The 17,114-nt window shown below is 36.9% G+C and overlaps 1 protein-coding gene across 1 annotated transcript in view; it reads left to right on the top strand.

Annotated features, from left to right (window-relative positions):
• LanB1 (laminin subunit beta-1) overlaps positions 1-17,114 on the top strand; it is a 69,235-nt gene that overhangs the window by 31,730 nt on the left and 20,391 nt on the right. The window contains exons 15-23 of the mRNA XM_068384475.1: positions 7-198; positions 1,160-1,340; positions 2,279-2,463; positions 3,377-3,612; positions 4,078-4,449; positions 5,300-5,444; positions 12,114-12,274; positions 13,724-13,921; positions 14,419-14,554. Of these exons, the coding sequence (XP_068240576.1) occupies positions 7-198; positions 1,160-1,340; positions 2,279-2,463; positions 3,377-3,612; positions 4,078-4,449; positions 5,300-5,444; positions 12,114-12,274; positions 13,724-13,921; positions 14,419-14,554 (1,806 nt within the window). The remainder of the gene's footprint in view (positions 1-6; positions 199-1,159; positions 1,341-2,278; positions 2,464-3,376; positions 3,613-4,077; positions 4,450-5,299; positions 5,445-12,113; positions 12,275-13,723; positions 13,922-14,418; positions 14,555-17,114) is intronic.

The following is a 17,114-nucleotide window of genomic DNA, read 5'->3' as shown; positions in this document are numbered from 1 at the left end:
TTGCAGATTGTAATTGTAACCGTGAGGGATCAGAGACTCTTCAGTGTGACCATGAGACAGGGAAGTGTAAGTGTTTGCAAGGAATTGGTGGAATGAAATGTGATGAATGCGCAAGAGGATTTACTGGTAGGGCACCATATTGTCAGCCTTGTGGAGAATGTTTTGACAACTGGGATATAGTTCTCACAGAGTTGAAAGGTAAGAAATATTTTTTTTCACAATTTTTATATGGAACTTGTAGAACTTGTTACTGTTCTTGGTGTTACCATATGGATGAAAATGCTATAACATTTTTGACAAGAGCTGAAAGAAATGAAAAAGTAATTCCTATTAATTTATCCTCTGATTTCTCACTCAAAAGCTAAGAAGATCCAAGAGTTTTTCATTATAATAATAAAAGTATTTCACAATGAATATTAGTCCTTACATAAAGTTCTAGTTGATGTTACCCTGGTCTAATAATGCACAGGTTTCAAAATTTTTATAATGGACAGCAGGTTCCCCTTGTCAGTGTGTAATGGTTACATGCTGAAAAGACTTACGAATTATGCTTGTGCACTAGTTTTCTTACATTCTACAAGCCTTAAAATGATTGCTAAAGTGAGATTTATATAGAAGAGAATTAAATAAATGTAAAACACAGATTAGAAAAAGTTTCAACTGTAAGGATACCATGTACACTTTTAATTATTTAGATTGTTGGAAAAGGAAGAAAAGCTTGAAATTGTATGTAACATCAAGATAATCTAGCAAGGTATGCTATGTGTTTCTGTCTACAGTACTTTTTAATGAAAATTAACATTAAAAAAATTGTAGGTTCATAATTATGTAAGTTTACTATTACTATATTTTCTGTGGTTGATAATTATATTTTAAGTATACTTTAGTATAATATTCTTGGTATAGAGTAAAGGGTATGTGTACATCAGATTGTAAATTTGGTTCAATGAATGACTTTACTGCATTAAAAATTAAGTTCACTTATCATTAGTTTCCTTCTTTGGCATTTTTTCTGGAATTGTTATGCTGAAATTAGATTTTTATAAATCATAGAATTATATGTTATATGTGGAATTAGAAGTTAGTGGGTACTGCATTTAGTATTTGTTACGTAATTTTTTCAAAGTTTCGAATTAACCAATATTATACCATAAAACAGAACGCACAACAGCTCTTATTGAGGCTGCTGGTCAGATCAAACAGACAGGAGCAACTGGAGCCTATAGTCACGAATTTGACTCAATGAAAGATAAGATTGAAGACGTCAGAGATATTTTATTGTCTGCGAACATGACTTCACAGAACTTGGTATCTCTTGAGGATCTTATAGCCGAACTCAGGTAATATGTTTCAAGATTTTTTGTATTTTATAGTATACCACTATTGTATTTTTTATTTTTGTTAAATTGTATATAGAAGGAATTTATGTATTGGGGCTATATAGCTCACTGGGGCCTGACAGGCCACTCAGCACCAAAGTGCAACTGAAAAGTAAATGTTAGAAGAGCTTTGACGGCAAGATGGAAGAGGGAATGGAGGTAAAGTAGGATACTCAAATTGTATATGGCTGGAGAGTGAATGTAGATCTACACAAAGGCAAAGGTTTTTATGATTCTAATTACTACACTTGCAAGGTCTGCTGTGATTTTGCTTTTAAATTAATAACAATGGATTAATTATTTAACATTTATGAGTATAGACATGACCCCAAATAAAAAAAACATTTAATCAAGGCACACATATAAGGTTTACATAATTAGTAATCCAGGTAGACACTGCAAATCTGAATTGAGTTATTGTTACCTGTTACCTTCTCCATCAATGGGAAAAGGCATTGAGAAAACATTTTATCATATATCTCTTCCAAGTAGCTATTTGATATAGAAAAAGATGTTCGGTTGTGGTACATTTTCTCAATGGTTAACCATCATTATGCTCATTTGAATCAGTTATGTAGTCAGTACTGTAATTTGTCTTCCTTAACGTCATGTCAAGATAAAGAAGAATATTTGTACATATGGCTATTACAGTGGTAACATGTTCACTTAGTATTCGCATGGCAGCAGATGGTTCCCAGCTCAGGCTAGTAAGTTTAAGCTGTTTACTGGGGAGGCCACTGCTGTGGTTGGGCACCAGAGGGGTGGTTGGGCTTGCCTGGTTGACGTTCCGGTGAATATCTTTCTGATGAAACTGGAACTGAAACCAGACACCTTCACCTCTAATCATTTTAAGTTTTATAAAATGATGAGATTTTTCTAGATTGTCTCATACTTTTCAGTGCAAACCTTACTGCTGCTGGAACTGAGCTTCAGGGGTTAGAGACGGGTGTAGATACGACATCCCAGCGTATCTCTTTAGCAACTAACGACCTGGCAGATCTTCGTTTACAAGCAGAGGAACTTCGAAATCAGGCTGGAGATTTAAAGGAAAAAGCAACAAAACTCCAAGAAGCAAATGTTGAAGGTATTTAAGAATACAGTATATATTTTTGTTACTTCAGGGCTGTTATTGCATCTTTTTTCTTTGTATGTAAACAGCCATATAACATATTTTGTTGTTCTTATTGGGGTTACATATTATTTCATTATTTCAAAAATTTATTTTGAGCCAGAAGGAATTGTAAAGTGGATATTCAGAATTTAGGATTCTAGCTAATATCTACATTAATGATACAGTAAGCGTGACATCATCTCTGAAATACTTTACAAATTTTAAAAGGATTAGAGACAAAATTATTGAGCTGGGTGTAGGTAACTTAACAATTGTGGGATATGTAAGGAAAATTATAACTAGCCCATGAAAGCTAGAGAAGGAATTGAATAGAAATGCTGGCAGCACATAGCAGACCAATGAATCAGTGATAGGACCAATAATACTTCTGGATAAGTTCACTCTCTCATCTTTGTTAAACTTGAAGACCCTACTAAGGTATTGAAAACATTCTGAAATGCTGGTTAGTAGTGTTCATGTGCTAGCTATTATTTGTCCTCTACCAAGAAGAATTAGTATGTGTTAGGAGAAATATGTGATATTGTATATCCATTAATGTCAGAGGTTTAGAAAGAGACGATAAATTGTAAAAAACTCGCCAAAATATTCTTTTTAGGTATTATTATTAAAAAGACTGTGTCAGAGTCCAACATCAAATCCTGCTTGCCAGTCCTAAAAGTGGCAATATCTGAAGTAGCACTTTTTGCCTTTGCCAACTTTTAAATATAAATAGTTACTCAAAGTGCATGAGGAATTAGAAGACAAAACAAAAATAAAATGCAGGAAGCTTGAGGAAAATTATACTATAAAATTATCAAAATTAGACATCTGTTGCAAGTAAAATTATAGAAAAAATAATTAATGAAATGCATTTATTTTTTGTTAGGTGCGCTCAATCTTACCAGAGTCGCAGGGGAAAGATCAAAAGCTGCAGAAAAACAAGTAGAATTCACTCAGGTTATTGTTAGTGAATCTGAGCGGAATTGCAAAAGAGTTGAATTCTTGCTATTACATGCTGGCGACCGTTTCAACCGTACCCAGGATGATAATGAACTAAAACTGGCAGAACTTGGTGAAATGCTGAGTGACATGGAATCAGGAATGCCAGATCTCAATGACCAGGTAATATTTAAATTTTAGCTCTTTAACTATGTTATTGTGTGTTTATGACAGCTTTTAGAACTCAGGCATTTTTGTGTCAGTGGCGGATTAAGTTAGCCAATTTAAGGAACTAAATTCCTCTACTTTAATTTCATGACAGTTGGGTATTGTATATCGTAGTCAAGACTGTTTTGAGTTTAATTTTAATTCACTATTCAATTTTACTTATCTGTACCTTGCTTATGTCATAGTTTATGAAAACTGTATAAGATTTGCTAAAAACCAATATTCATAGAAGCAGCTCCTCTTTTACAGTTAGGTTATTAGCACCATTTGAAAGAATTAAATTTTTTAGATTCATAAGATCCAAAAGTTACATACAGTAATTCTATTACAAAAGAGTATGATAATATTTACCATACTTATCTAGCTTTTGGTATATGCTGCTATTTTATATTATTCAATTATACCACCGCCTTACTCAAGGTATGTGACAGACGTGGTGATCCTTGCGATATATACTGTGGTGGAGCTGGCTGTGGAAAATGTGGTGGTCTATCCTGCAATGATGGTTTAGTAAACACTGCTGAATTAGCCTTAAAGTTTGCTGTGGATGCTGAGGAAACACTCAAGAAAAAAGAGGCATCAGCTGATGAACTACTGAGGGGAGTTTCCGGAGCCAAACGCCAAGCCAGCGCTGCTTTCGATTTAGCCAAGATGGCGTATGACATGGCTCATAATGCTCGAAACATGACAGATTCCTACAAGTTGAGAATCTCTGAGCTGCTTCAAGAAATTGAAGAGTATTTCAACACTCCAGGAGCTAAACCACAAGAAATAAGGGAACTTGCTGAAGAGGTAGGCACACTTTTATTTTTATTTGTGATCATATTATAATGATAAGTTTGAAATAACTGTTTTCATAAAATAAACTTGTGAATTGTTTCAGCAAAAGATGATACCAATAGTCCAAGTCTTAATTTTCCATATTTTATTAATTTTACTTATCTCTTTTCTATTCTTATTTAACTAGGTATCTTAGTTTGACTAAAACAGTTTTATCTCCACTTGATCAAGAAAACTTTTTCTTTTTCAAAAGGCCTGAGAGGTGATGGATGGCTAAAAATTTTAACGAAATGAAAATAGCCCAGTAGCCTGTCACGGAATTAAATATAGTTTGTTTCATGGTATTTTTTTTTTATCTTGAATCCCACTGATTTTCATTTTTGAATTATACTCTCTATAACTGGAATGAAGTTAAGGATATAAAAGTTGAAGGTATAGTGCTTTGTACCTTTATATAAATGCAAAGTATTTCTCCATTTGAAGTCATTCACTAATTCATTTAGTGGATTTAGCATGTGTCTCTTGCAAAATTAGCATATTATTCTGAACTACAGTAGTATTCTGGTATTGTCGGTTTTCAAGTACAGTATGTAAAGTTTAAAGGCACATAGTTTATTATCAATATATAAATTTTGATGTTTTAATTGCCTTAAATTTTTTATTCCCTTTAAAACTAAAGATTTTCAAGTGCAGAAGGCTATTATTTGAGCACATTTTAAGTAAAAAAAAATATTAATGATAATATGCTCTTTCTTAGGTCTACAGTTATTTATTCTACTGTATACTGATTTTTTTTTTCAATAGACTTTGTGTACATGAATTCCTATAATTTTTTATTTGATAACATTTATGTCTTTAACAGGTTTTGAATCTTGATATTTCTCTGAGACCAGAGCAGATAACTAGCTTAGCAGAGAAAATCACATTAACGATCGAGTCTTTAACAAATATTGATGCAATCATTGATGCAACAAGGAATGACTTGGCACTTGCGGTAAATCTCAAGGGTGAGTTTTCAAATAAACAAAAATTATTAATTTCATTTTGGAGACTTGAGTTTAAGATTTTTTTTATACATTATTAGACTGTAAGGATTTGATAATTTATAGAGGACCACAATATAATATACAAGTTATCACATTTCTGTATCTTAGTTTAAGTAAAGTGTCTACAAGTACCTCCTCTGCATATGTGAGAAGTTGATGAAAGTGCCTAATACAGTACAGTGTGTAAATAATCAAGGTACTTTTAAAATTGATTGTTTGTGCTTTGTAACCTTAGGACAGAATAAGTACAGTAAGTAAAAATTATTGTCACCTTAGTAGAGCACACAGTAGATCAAGAAAAGATAGTTTATCATATTCAGAGCTAGACAAATACGTGAAAGATGCATCTGATAACCATTCATCACAGTCTGTGTCCTAACACATTGCTTGATCTAAGCTTTTGCTTTACATGATGCTGTTTACTGTATACAGATCTTTTCTTCTACTGTCACTAGGAAACCATTCTCCTATCTGGAAATCAACAGCTTCTCAGTTTTGTTATTGATATGGGTCTACTGAAAGTGAAAGTGGTGGTTTTCTTTATTTCAATGAACCTACCTGATGTACATATTACTTCTCTCTGGAAGCTTGGTTTATTCCTACATGGATATACTTCTGAGTCATTTAATGGGGGTTACTTCTGGGTTTTGTTTTTACAGCCGGACAAAATTAAATTTGGTAGATTGCACCATGATACGTTGCCATGGACAACCGTTATCTGTGACAACCTGCTTAGGATAAGCGTCCCATCACACCGCTTCTGAACGTGAGGGTAGTCTGACGTATCCTGCCCTCACTCCTAAAATCAGACAACCGCTTCGCCCACTCCTCCGCAGTTATAGTTTTTTTGTCTTGATGTAGTTCAGTGGCTTATTAATTATTTGTTTTGAGTGTGCCTTGTTTTCAACTATGTCAGTACAGTGTAATCCTGCCCAGGCCGTAATGGTTGCCTGTGATGCACTTTTATGAGCCGGGTAGAAGTGGACCCTCACCCAGTATGCCCATAGTGTGGAGAGATGAGATGTTATGTAGAATCCCCATGTGAGTGTTGTAGAGAGTGGTCATCATCCCAGTGGGATAGATATCGTTCCTTCTGGAAGAAGCAAATCTAGAGGGATTGCTCTCCTCCTCCTTCCTGTGAGAAGTAGAGAAAGGTAGGTGTGGTGTCAAACGCTATCTCCCCTCCAGGGCCTTCATGTCAGGCGCTCACTGTGGCTTCTGTCATGGAGGGGGATGGCCATTTTGTTAACATGATATCTACAAGTGTTAATGTGCATTATTTGGTAGAATCTGCTCTTACTGTAGCTACGGAGGCTATGCTCCCTGAGCCAGATCCGCTTGATGCTTTGGTCCCTAATCTGCCCGTTGTATCCAGATCTCTCTCACTCTCCCATAAGTGGGTTGAGCGGAGATCTATACCTGTTGGATTACGCAGATAAGATGTTCACCACTATTGAAGTGTCTCCCATAAGAACTGTGCAATTTCTCCTCTTTTTGTCAGGACTTTAGAGTTGAGCCTGTCATTTGCTGTTGTACCAAAGCAGCATTATTGGAAGAGCCTAACGGCCAGTTTAGTTAGTACTAATTCAGTATTTATTTATTTATCATAACATATTTATATAATTTCACGTTACTGTTTCTCTTGAAAAATTTCCATACTTGGATACTAACATCGATACCTTGTCAGAACGATTGCCATTAGAACTTTAATCACTACTTAATTGGTTAGAAGACAGCTGCATTAGACGTTAAATGAAGAGAGGAAATGGCAGGCAGCCTTCACTTTTTCCATCAGTTAGAACTGTTTCAGGTGGGGTTTCCAAGGCTATAGCAGTCTTTATGTGTTATGTGACTAAGAGAAGAGAAGAAGTATGTTCCTCATTGTTTGGAATGTTTCTGAGAGGCAAGAATATTAATTGATTTCCTCCCCTATATTGGATCTTGTTTTGGGTATTAACCCGTTTACCCCCAATTAACGTACTGGTAAGTTTCACAAAACTCATCGCTTTACCCCCATGGACGTACTTCAGGTATTTTCCAAAAGAATGAGACCAACCTGACCTCTCTATGACGAAAATTAAGGCTGTTAGACCAATTTAAAAAATATATATTGCAAAATGTGCTTGAAAAAAAAAGCCTGGGGGTTAAGGGTTGGAAAGTTCCAAATAGCCTGGGGGTAAAAGGGTTAATAGGATTGTTACAGTAATTGCTCAAGTGCGTATCGGAACTCAAAAGTGATGCTTTAAAGTAACTTGCTAGGGATATGCAAAGTTTCTGCCTTTAAGCAAATAGCTTAGATGGCCTTAGAATGTCACCAAGGGATTCCTTTTCTAAAAGGGGTAAAACATCAGGATTCCAATATAGTAGACACTCCAGGAGAGTTCCCAGCCAGTCTCTAAGAGCTTATCAAAGAACATTGCAAGTTCCTGTAGATGGAAGACTTTCCCACTTTTATCACATTTGGGAGAGCCTTTATCCCGATTGGTGGGTACTAGCCACAGTCAAAGAAAGTTACCTGATCCCTCTAGACTCCAATCTTCCTTTGTCTTAGAATGATAGAAGAGTTCTCAAGCCCTCCGCTACGACTTTATAACAGGTTATTCCTAGTCCCCAAAGCTTCACAGCGGTGGATACCAGAATGTCTTGACCCTCAACAAGTTTGCAGTTCTAACAAATTTTCCACGGAAACTCCCCGGACAATTTTGGGAGTGATAGAGAAACAAGATTAGATGTTTACATTACACCTCTCAAAAGCATCTTTTCCCATCCTATTCATTTCTGTTCAAAGAAATACCTTCATTTCATCAACCACTCAAATGTTTACCAATTCAAAAGCCTATGTTTGATCTCAGGATGGCTCCTTAAAAGCATTCACCAGGATGATGACCCCTATTTCAAAATGTTTAAAGGGCCCGCCCGGTATGCCAGTATATGGGGGTATAGGACAAAAAACACAAAAGCCTGAAAAAATTCACTGAGCTTCATATGGCAATGGAGAATGCGTATACAAAATATTTTGTCAAAATTCCCCTTACATTCATAGTTACAGGGTGATTAGTAAAAGTAACTCAATAAGTCAAAAATATTGATCCCTACAAGAAAATGCAGTATTTCTTCTGTTATCATAAATTTTGATTATTATTACATTTTAATATAAAAAAAATAGTGGGCAATGGCATCTGTATAGATTCTGTGAGTCACAGGACAGGAATTTTTATGATTACACCCTTCAGTGCTAGCACAAACCTCAGAGGGAGTACACGTTTGAGTTTGACCTCTGACATTCGCTCGGTTTTGTGTCTTGTTTGTTTTGGCTTTGGCAAGAATTTCATTATGTATGCTAAAGAGGAAAATACAATTTCAACATCTCAGTAACATAAGGAAGAAGAAAATTCTCTCTAATAAGGGTTCAGAAGTGGGTAATATCGGCGATATTAGCGGAGTTAGTGAAGGAGAGAGAGAGTTGTGGATGAAGGAGCAACCAGGAACCTAAAGAAGCAAGATATTGAGCAAAGGGATCTTCATATATGATTGAATTATGATAAATAACATTGTTTTGGTTTATTAATATCCAAAAAGGAACATAAAATTCATACTCATCATGCTTTATTAATATTGCCAATGTAAAAATACAAAGAAAAACTTTGAACACCCATATCTCAAAATTATACTTATTCACCTTCAAATTCTTCTTCTCCCTAAGTTTTAAAGATATAGCATTTCAATTTTGTAAATAACTAGGAAAGACATTATAAAACAATCAAATAGAACAATTTTTTCCAATTTTTGTTTCATATTGTTTTCATAGTATTTTCCCTGATTTTTAGGGTTTAATTTTTTACGATAATAAAAAAATTCACCTCTAGCAAAAAAACGACTTTTAGAAAAAAAAACTATTTTATTGGAGGTCTACATCAGGTCTATATAGGGTAGTAATCCCAGGTCTTAAAATTAAATATCAAGGGAGGAGATGAAGTTTGAAAAACACCCAGAGGCAAAAATCCTATGCAGTTTAGAGATGTCCTAAGTTACCTTATTAAGTGGTATCAATGTCAAAGTCCTGTCCTTAAAAAACTCCATTAGCCAACTGGCCCGCTTAAGAATTCTTTTATACTTGAATGATTGGAGTTTTTTTAGCAATTTGTTGAAAAAGATTCTGGTTCAGCAAGTTTGGTTGCTCACGTTACTGGAATGGTTGGGGACCTAGTCAATTTGAAAAAGTCCCTTCTGGTTCTAACTAAAATAATTCTATATTTTTTAATGGCAATAGCAAGTTCATTTTTGGGTATTCTCCCTCAGAGAAAGGGATTAGGTGTATTATTGAGTATGTTCAGAAGGTTGAAGTCCATGACAGTTTAGAAGTGAATGAGACTTCTAGCGACTATGACTTTCTCAGAGTAATTTGTTCTGATGGAATGCCTGATTCACAGGAAGGATTGGGAGCAATTCTAGATCTTTTACATTTGTCAGTGAAATGAATGTTGCAAGAGTCAACACTTCACATCAATTGCCAAAGTCTTCTCACAATATTTAAGGCTATTCAGGGCAAAGATCGTGGGAATGTTTACATACAGCACGACGGCATTGTCCTACATTTGAAACCAAGGCGCTCAAGGTCACGATGCCAGTACCGGATGAAGGAGGTGCTATTGACTTGGACAAATTTGAGAGGACTAAACCTTCTTCCTCAATTTATTCTGGGAAACTGAACATTTTAAGTGATCAGTTAAGAAGGAAAAGTCCTATTCTTCCAAACAAATGGTCTACATCTGTCAATATGTCTAGAAATTTGGAAGTGGTGGGGTTGGACATAGATATGTTTGCAACATCACTAAACAAAAAGATTGAAAGTATTTTGATCACCAGTTCTCAATACCAGATCCCTTAGCGTGGAAGGTACAGTGGATGCCCTGTTACAAGACGAGTTAAATCTGGATCTTTGTGCATTTCCATCTTTCGCCATGATTCAAAAAGTGATGAACAAGTTCAAAATTTTAAAATTTCCACAACAGCAGGATAATACTGAATCCTGATAGGTTCATTCTGGCAGCAAATGGAATGGCACATGTGTGACTTTAATATTAGAGTTTTCAAGAAGATTACTGTAAAAAGCAATCTTCTCAAAAAGAAAAAAAAAATTTAATGTGATTCATCAAAACCCATCCATGCTACATCTAGTCATTTGGAGACTATCCACCATATTCTCAGAAACAAAGGGTTTTTACAGCCCCTCTGGACTGTCTATCATATGTTCTAAAAAGACTGTCTACCAGTAAACGGTATCAAAGACAATGTAATGTTTATTATTGCTGGTGTAAATAAAGAAATGCACCAATGACAAGAACTAGTTTGGATAATATTTTTATGTTTCCTTTTATTACAAAAAAAAAAAAAATAAAAAATTCATCCATTAAGGGATATATGTCCATGCTTAATTCTGTACTCAAGCATCTTGTATTCAATCTGTTTCAGGTATTATATAGCAGATGTGTTAAGGTCTTTTAGTATTCAGACCTTCATTAGTCGGATCTATTTTTGGAATTTAGTGTAGTTTTACAATATTTAAAAAGGTTTGAGTTTTGAACCTTTGGAAAGTCTTTTGTTTATTTGTTAAAATTTAAATTTTTCTTATAATGGTAATCATGGTTTAGAGTCAATCTTCCATAAGTTCCATTTCACGAGAAAATCAATATTAATACTTTTCCAAAGAATATCTAATGAGCACAGCACTCAACACAAGACCCAGCATCCAAAGTTTGTCAAGTTATCACACTGTCCACTTACAGAAGTCTTTTAGTATTATTGTGAAAATTTGGAATCTTATTCCTGACATGCCAGTATTATCAATGGAGATACACAAGTCTTGTTAACTCATCCGAAACACTTATACATAATCTTTGCTGTTCCTTTTTAATTGATTTTGTTTCTATATGGGGTTAGATGTAAAAGAGTTGTCAATTCTCTTGTCTAATTTGTGCAATTCCTGGTCAATCGTTCATCTCGTTTTGGCCATCCTACTTTTTTTATATTGCTACTTTCTGACTTTTGGTACGTTATCCCTTCTCTCATATCCTGTTGTGGAAAAAATTTAAATGTAAGGAAAGATTCTGTTATTGGGTAGTGTGTTAACTTGAAATTTCAACAGGATGTGGACATTGTGTACATGCATTAGTTTTAGGGTTCAAGTATAAATGGTAATTTCTCAACTACCTTGTTTCTGGACTTAAAAAAAAAATGATCTTATGTACTGTCGTTATTGATGTGTATACAAGGTATGAAAGTGAATAAAAACGGCAGTATTTGGGTAACTATTTTGTTATGACCTTGCATTTGTTAAAGAAATGGTAAAAGATTAAGTCTTTGAATTACTATAATTGCAGGTCTTGTCACTATTCCTATGATTTGAAACCTTGATCCAAATTAAATTCTACTGTGTCAAAAATGGTAATACAATACTGTGATGTTTTTTATGTAAGCTTTACAGTAAATAAATGAATGTGTAAATAAAATCACCAACATAGAAAATGGTATGTCAGCTCTTCCCTTTTATGGGCATAATATAAATAAAAGGTAGTTTAATTATACACATTATACTGTGGATTTTGTCAACAATTTTAATATATTTAACAGAGCGGGCTGATAGAGCAAAATTGAAAGCAGAGGGTACTTTAGGGGTTGCAAAGCGTGTAGTATTAGCTCTTGAGGAAGCAGCTACTGCTCAAGATTCTGCTGAGGAAGCCATTATGAATGCAAGTAATGATATCCAGTTGACTGAAACCCACTTAACACAGGTTGGTACTTATAATAAATTTCCTTTTTCTTTCATTATCCAACTGTTGAAGATCCCAGATATAATTTCAGGTCATAAATTGTCAAGTTACATAAGAGATTCCCATATTTTTTTCTTAATGGGGACATTGGTTCTCTAGCAGTTTAATATGAATCCTACTTTGTGATATATTTTAATAAATACTTTCCATGTACAGGCATTGAAGATATTAAAATGCTTTGTAAATAAAAAAAAAAAAACTTTTGCACCTTCTGTATTGTACAGTACTGTATTAGGTTCCGCAATACATGAGTTAATGTTTTCAGAACCTGGGTTTGGCAGGAAAATTTTTATATCTTTCAAATATTTGATAATAGGTGTCATGTTTAAATAGATGTGCCTTTACAAATCACACAAAAAACTTATACAATATCAATAACATGAGAATGGACAAAAAGGTATGAAAGATGAGAAAACCAATGTAGATGTGTATTTAGGGATTTTGCAAGAGAACTTTTCCCAAGGTCTTGTTCCCATGGAGAATTGAAACATATTTTTCAACCTTGGTAATTTTTATTAAAAAACAGTAAGCAAACTGTGTAAATTTAATAAGATGAAAAAATATATAAAATTCATTCACTTTAAGTTGTGAACATTACAATAAAGGCTATATATTACTGTAGTTGCAGATATTTGAGTTCATTCTGGTGATACCACTAGAGAGAAAACTCCCCAAAGAATTCCTATTTCACTTAATCATTTTCATTGTAATATGGTAATTTTGAAATATTCCATTATCTCCCATACATGTCACCTATCATTTCATTTTTTTTCATTATGCCTCTGAATGGCTTTCAAGTCCTGTGTTATGAATGAAATTAATACCAATGCAATAATGTTCTAATCTCATCCAAACTATTCTAATATACATAGAGTATATGATCAAACCCACTTCAGTCAATTTATTTAGTTAACAGTGGAATTCATTTATTCATCTAATAGGCTTACCTGAACTTTTTTATGCATACAACATATACGTTAATCAACGCCATAGTTTTCTTTTCAAAGATGTACCAGTTTTCATTTTCTTTCACTCTGGGTTCATTTATTTATTTATTTATTTTTTTTGCTGGTAAATGTAGATTCCTGCTGTCATTATTTCATCTTTATTTCTCTAAAAGAATTGCTGTCTATGCCTGCACTATAGTTTTCTAAAGACCACATTTCCCTTTTTACTGTGATGATTATAAGTTAGTGTTTTTTCTAGATACTATGATAACCAAATCAAAAGGATAAGAAAAACAGCAATTATGAAAATAAAATTAGAATAGGTTGTAATTGATATTTTCACTTAAACAAAACCTAAATAATATCAGGCTTTCTTATACTGGTTTTTGTTCTTCCAGAATATGCATATTTCACTAGAATTCTCAAATGTTTCTAATTTAATACATACTATTTATTCAAACAGATTGCAAGTGAAACCAATGCAGCACAAGATAAAGCAAATTCTTCTCTAAGAGAGGTTCAGGGTCTAGAAACGCGAGTTGACGAGGTGAAAAAACAATACAAGATTAACCAGCGCCATCTGGAAGATACAACCTCAGCTGTCAATCAAGCTGCTCTGAAAGCTCAGCGGGCAGCTAATGATGCTAAAGGCCTTGAAGATGTAAGTAAACATTTCACAAGGCTTATTTCTTGGATTTTAAAAGTTAACTTTCAGTCCTACTCAATCACCTTCCCAATCCTCTACCACCATTTTAGTATCAATTGGCATGACCTGTTCTTAATCTCCCTCCTTATCCTCTACCAGCATGTCTTTAATTTTAATATCCATTGGCACAACCTGTACCCAAGAAAGAACATAAGTCAAAACAGGCATATGCTCTGCATAGGCGACTGGCATAGCTTGATCTACTAAAGAAGAACTAAGCTGATGCAAAGTATTTGGAACCTCAAAACTCCATGTTCAGGCAATAAAGGTTCTTGTATGCTTTTTTAAAATTTTATTTTATCTAAAGCTTGTCATTAAAGAAGTATTGAAATAAATTATTTTAGTATAAAAATTTGATTGCAGTATTTATGATGGTTAGGGATATGAAATATTATCCTGACAGACTGTAAAGTTTTAGTCTCAAGATGGTAATATATTAATAATCTTTTCAGAGTTATCTTAAGGTAGCTGAACAATTAGAAATCAAATCCAGAGCTGCAGAAGAGGCAAGAAACAGAGCAGAAAATTTGAAAAATCAAGCTAACAAGCTAGCATCAGAGGCATTTGCTAAGTTAAACATGTTAAAAGGTAAGAATCACATTGTAAGAAATACTCAAGATATGATTTAAATTTCTTTACTTAGTCAATGTAAAGTTTTGAAAATGGTATATTCATGTGAAGCTAAAAAGCACTGTTGTTTCAACGCGATATACAAACCTCGTAATCATTTAATATAGGAATTCACCTCAGCTCAGCTGGAACAGCCGGAGAGAAAGAAAACTAGGCAGTTATGCGGATTGGTTTACTGGCGGTATGGGGCTGAGCTTTCCTCATTCACTCGCTTCGGCTCAATTTGGATGGTTGTGCTACTCTCCGTTTTCTACGCTGCAGCCCTTTGCCTTCTCTTGTGCTTGTGTACTAGTGATTGGTCATTGTTATGAAGGAGAAAGTTACTCTTTAAAATGCGATGTTGTGTAGGCCGTGGCGGGCGTTGCAGTGGGTGGCTTTCGTCACCTTCTGTAGACCAGCACGCTCTGCTCGACATGCAGGGGAAAATCTTGCTGTCAAGGTTCTCCTTGCTGTAGTGTGAATCCTGGCCGCCATTTTGGGAAGTCGGATTCACAGCCTGTCAGGTTTTTCCCGGGTTTCGCCGGGGGAGCGGTTGACCTTAGTGCTCCCGCTATTTCTGCGATCCCGAGAGACACCCAACAGATTGATGGACAGTCTGATACCAATGACGACATGTTACCTGGTAATGAGGGGGAATTTTGGGCATCTCTCGGATTATCGGGTAAGCTTGACTTAAATTTGTTTAGACGCCGTTTAAGTATTAAAATCTGCCAAACTCCTGCTGATACAATGTTTTTCAGGGTCACCATACGGACATGGCTCAGGTTGTTCATCCTCGTCCAGTGTCGTTTGCTGTTGCCTCGACCAACGTTCCAGTACCTCGGAGGGGGTACAAGAAGAGGAAGCGTGGTGGGTATTCCTCTTCTAGTTCCTCCTGCTCCTCTTCGTCTTCATCTTCTGACTCTAACTCTTCTCCCCCAGGGGAAAGAGGAAGGGGAAGAAGAGGAAAGCGAAGAGGGCCAGGAAGGCCAGTCGCAGTCAAAGAGACATGGCGCCCTGAGACAGCTCTTCTCCTCTGGAGAATGAGGGCGATGTGTGAGATTCCTGAGTTCTTTGCACTAGTGGGATTGTTTACGGCGAATCTCGCGCAAGGCCTCCATGCACGACAACCGCGCTTGAGGGCGTAGGTATCATCTCCCAGAGCATGGTGACGGGGTACTCGGGCCCATGATCTACTGCTCAGACTCCAATTGAACCGCTCTTGAGCGGGGAAAGGAGAGTCCTGGGTTTGGCACGAGAAATCTCAGCTGTGGTTTCTCGTGAAGAATCCCCTTACGCACGACTATCTCCACGGGGGTAGCCACACGGACTGACTCAGCGACTCATGTATCACGTGAGCAGGGAGCAGCCCCAGACAGCCGCGCACTTGACCCGCGCGACTGGGGCCCGGCATGGAGCCACCTCGCAGCTCAGCCCGCGGCATGGGGGCCGGTCGTGCACGACCAGGCTAGCTCTCGCGCATACCAGCCGCGCGAGATGCAGCCAACCCCCATGCTTTCTGGCCATGTAACAGGTGAGACGTACGGTCACTTGCGCAATTAACCTGTCTACACCTCCTGGTGTGAGCGCTGCAGTTCCCAGCGACCCCGCTCGCGCTCGAGTTCGAGCTCCTCCGGGAGCTTCGTGGGGCTCGCAGCGACCAGTCACGCACTTGGTCGCAGTGGGAACCTCGATGCATTCCGTCGGGGATGACTCCTGAATACACGCCTGGTTCATTTCTAGGACCAGAGCGAGGGTATTCATGGGGGATGTCATCACCCGTGCAGCATGTCCCTTCCCCTACATCTACGGATGTAGCGGGCCAGAGGGATCAGCCACTTCCACGGCCTTCACCGGGTGTGGAGACGCAAGATCCCGAGGTGGAGTCGCCGTTCCTAGAAGTCATTAACCCCACGCGTGAGGTTAATGGCCTCAGGGCTCCTCCTCAGGTAGTGTCTTGAGATAAGTGCACAGTCTTGGAGATCCTATGGGGAGCTCCCGAAGGCAGTTCACGGCCCCTCACACTACCCTGGATGAGACAGGCTGCTCGAGCATTGGACCGAGTGAGTAACCAGATCACAGGAATTGGTGAGTCGCTTAGGAGCCAAAGGTTTGAACAAGCTTCTCCCTCGACCACTCCAGCAACAGAAGAATAACTAAGTCACAGTGTCTTCTGTGTCTTGTCCTCTCCCTCTCGACCCCACGGTCGGAGCACTTGCTGGAGGTTCCTCGGTTGAGAGCTTGAAATTCCAGAGAGTGGCTTTCTCGGCCTCTGAGATTTAAACTATGGAGTCCATCTCTGTAGCTGCTCTCAAGGCTGCTTCGTAGCTCGACCACTGGTGTAGTACGACCACAGTGTTCGCGCGGGACACCAAGCTCGCCTGGTGTAGTACGACCACAGTGTTCGCGCGGGACACCAAGCTCGCTACCTCCGAACACATGGAGCAGTACAGGAACCTGGCTTTGTCTGGTGGGAATGCTGTTGCTTTTCTCTTGGACCAGCTTGCTACCCAGTATGCCAATCTGATCTTCAAAAAAC

This window comes from Palaemon carinicauda, chromosome 12 (assembly GCF_036898095.1).
Source record: "Palaemon carinicauda isolate YSFRI2023 chromosome 12, ASM3689809v2, whole genome shotgun sequence".
Taxonomy (NCBI): Eukaryota; Metazoa; Arthropoda; class Malacostraca; order Decapoda; family Palaemonidae; genus Palaemon; species Palaemon carinicauda.
The sequence above is the reverse complement of the archived record's forward strand: the minus strand, read 5'-3'. Positions and strand labels throughout refer to the sequence as shown.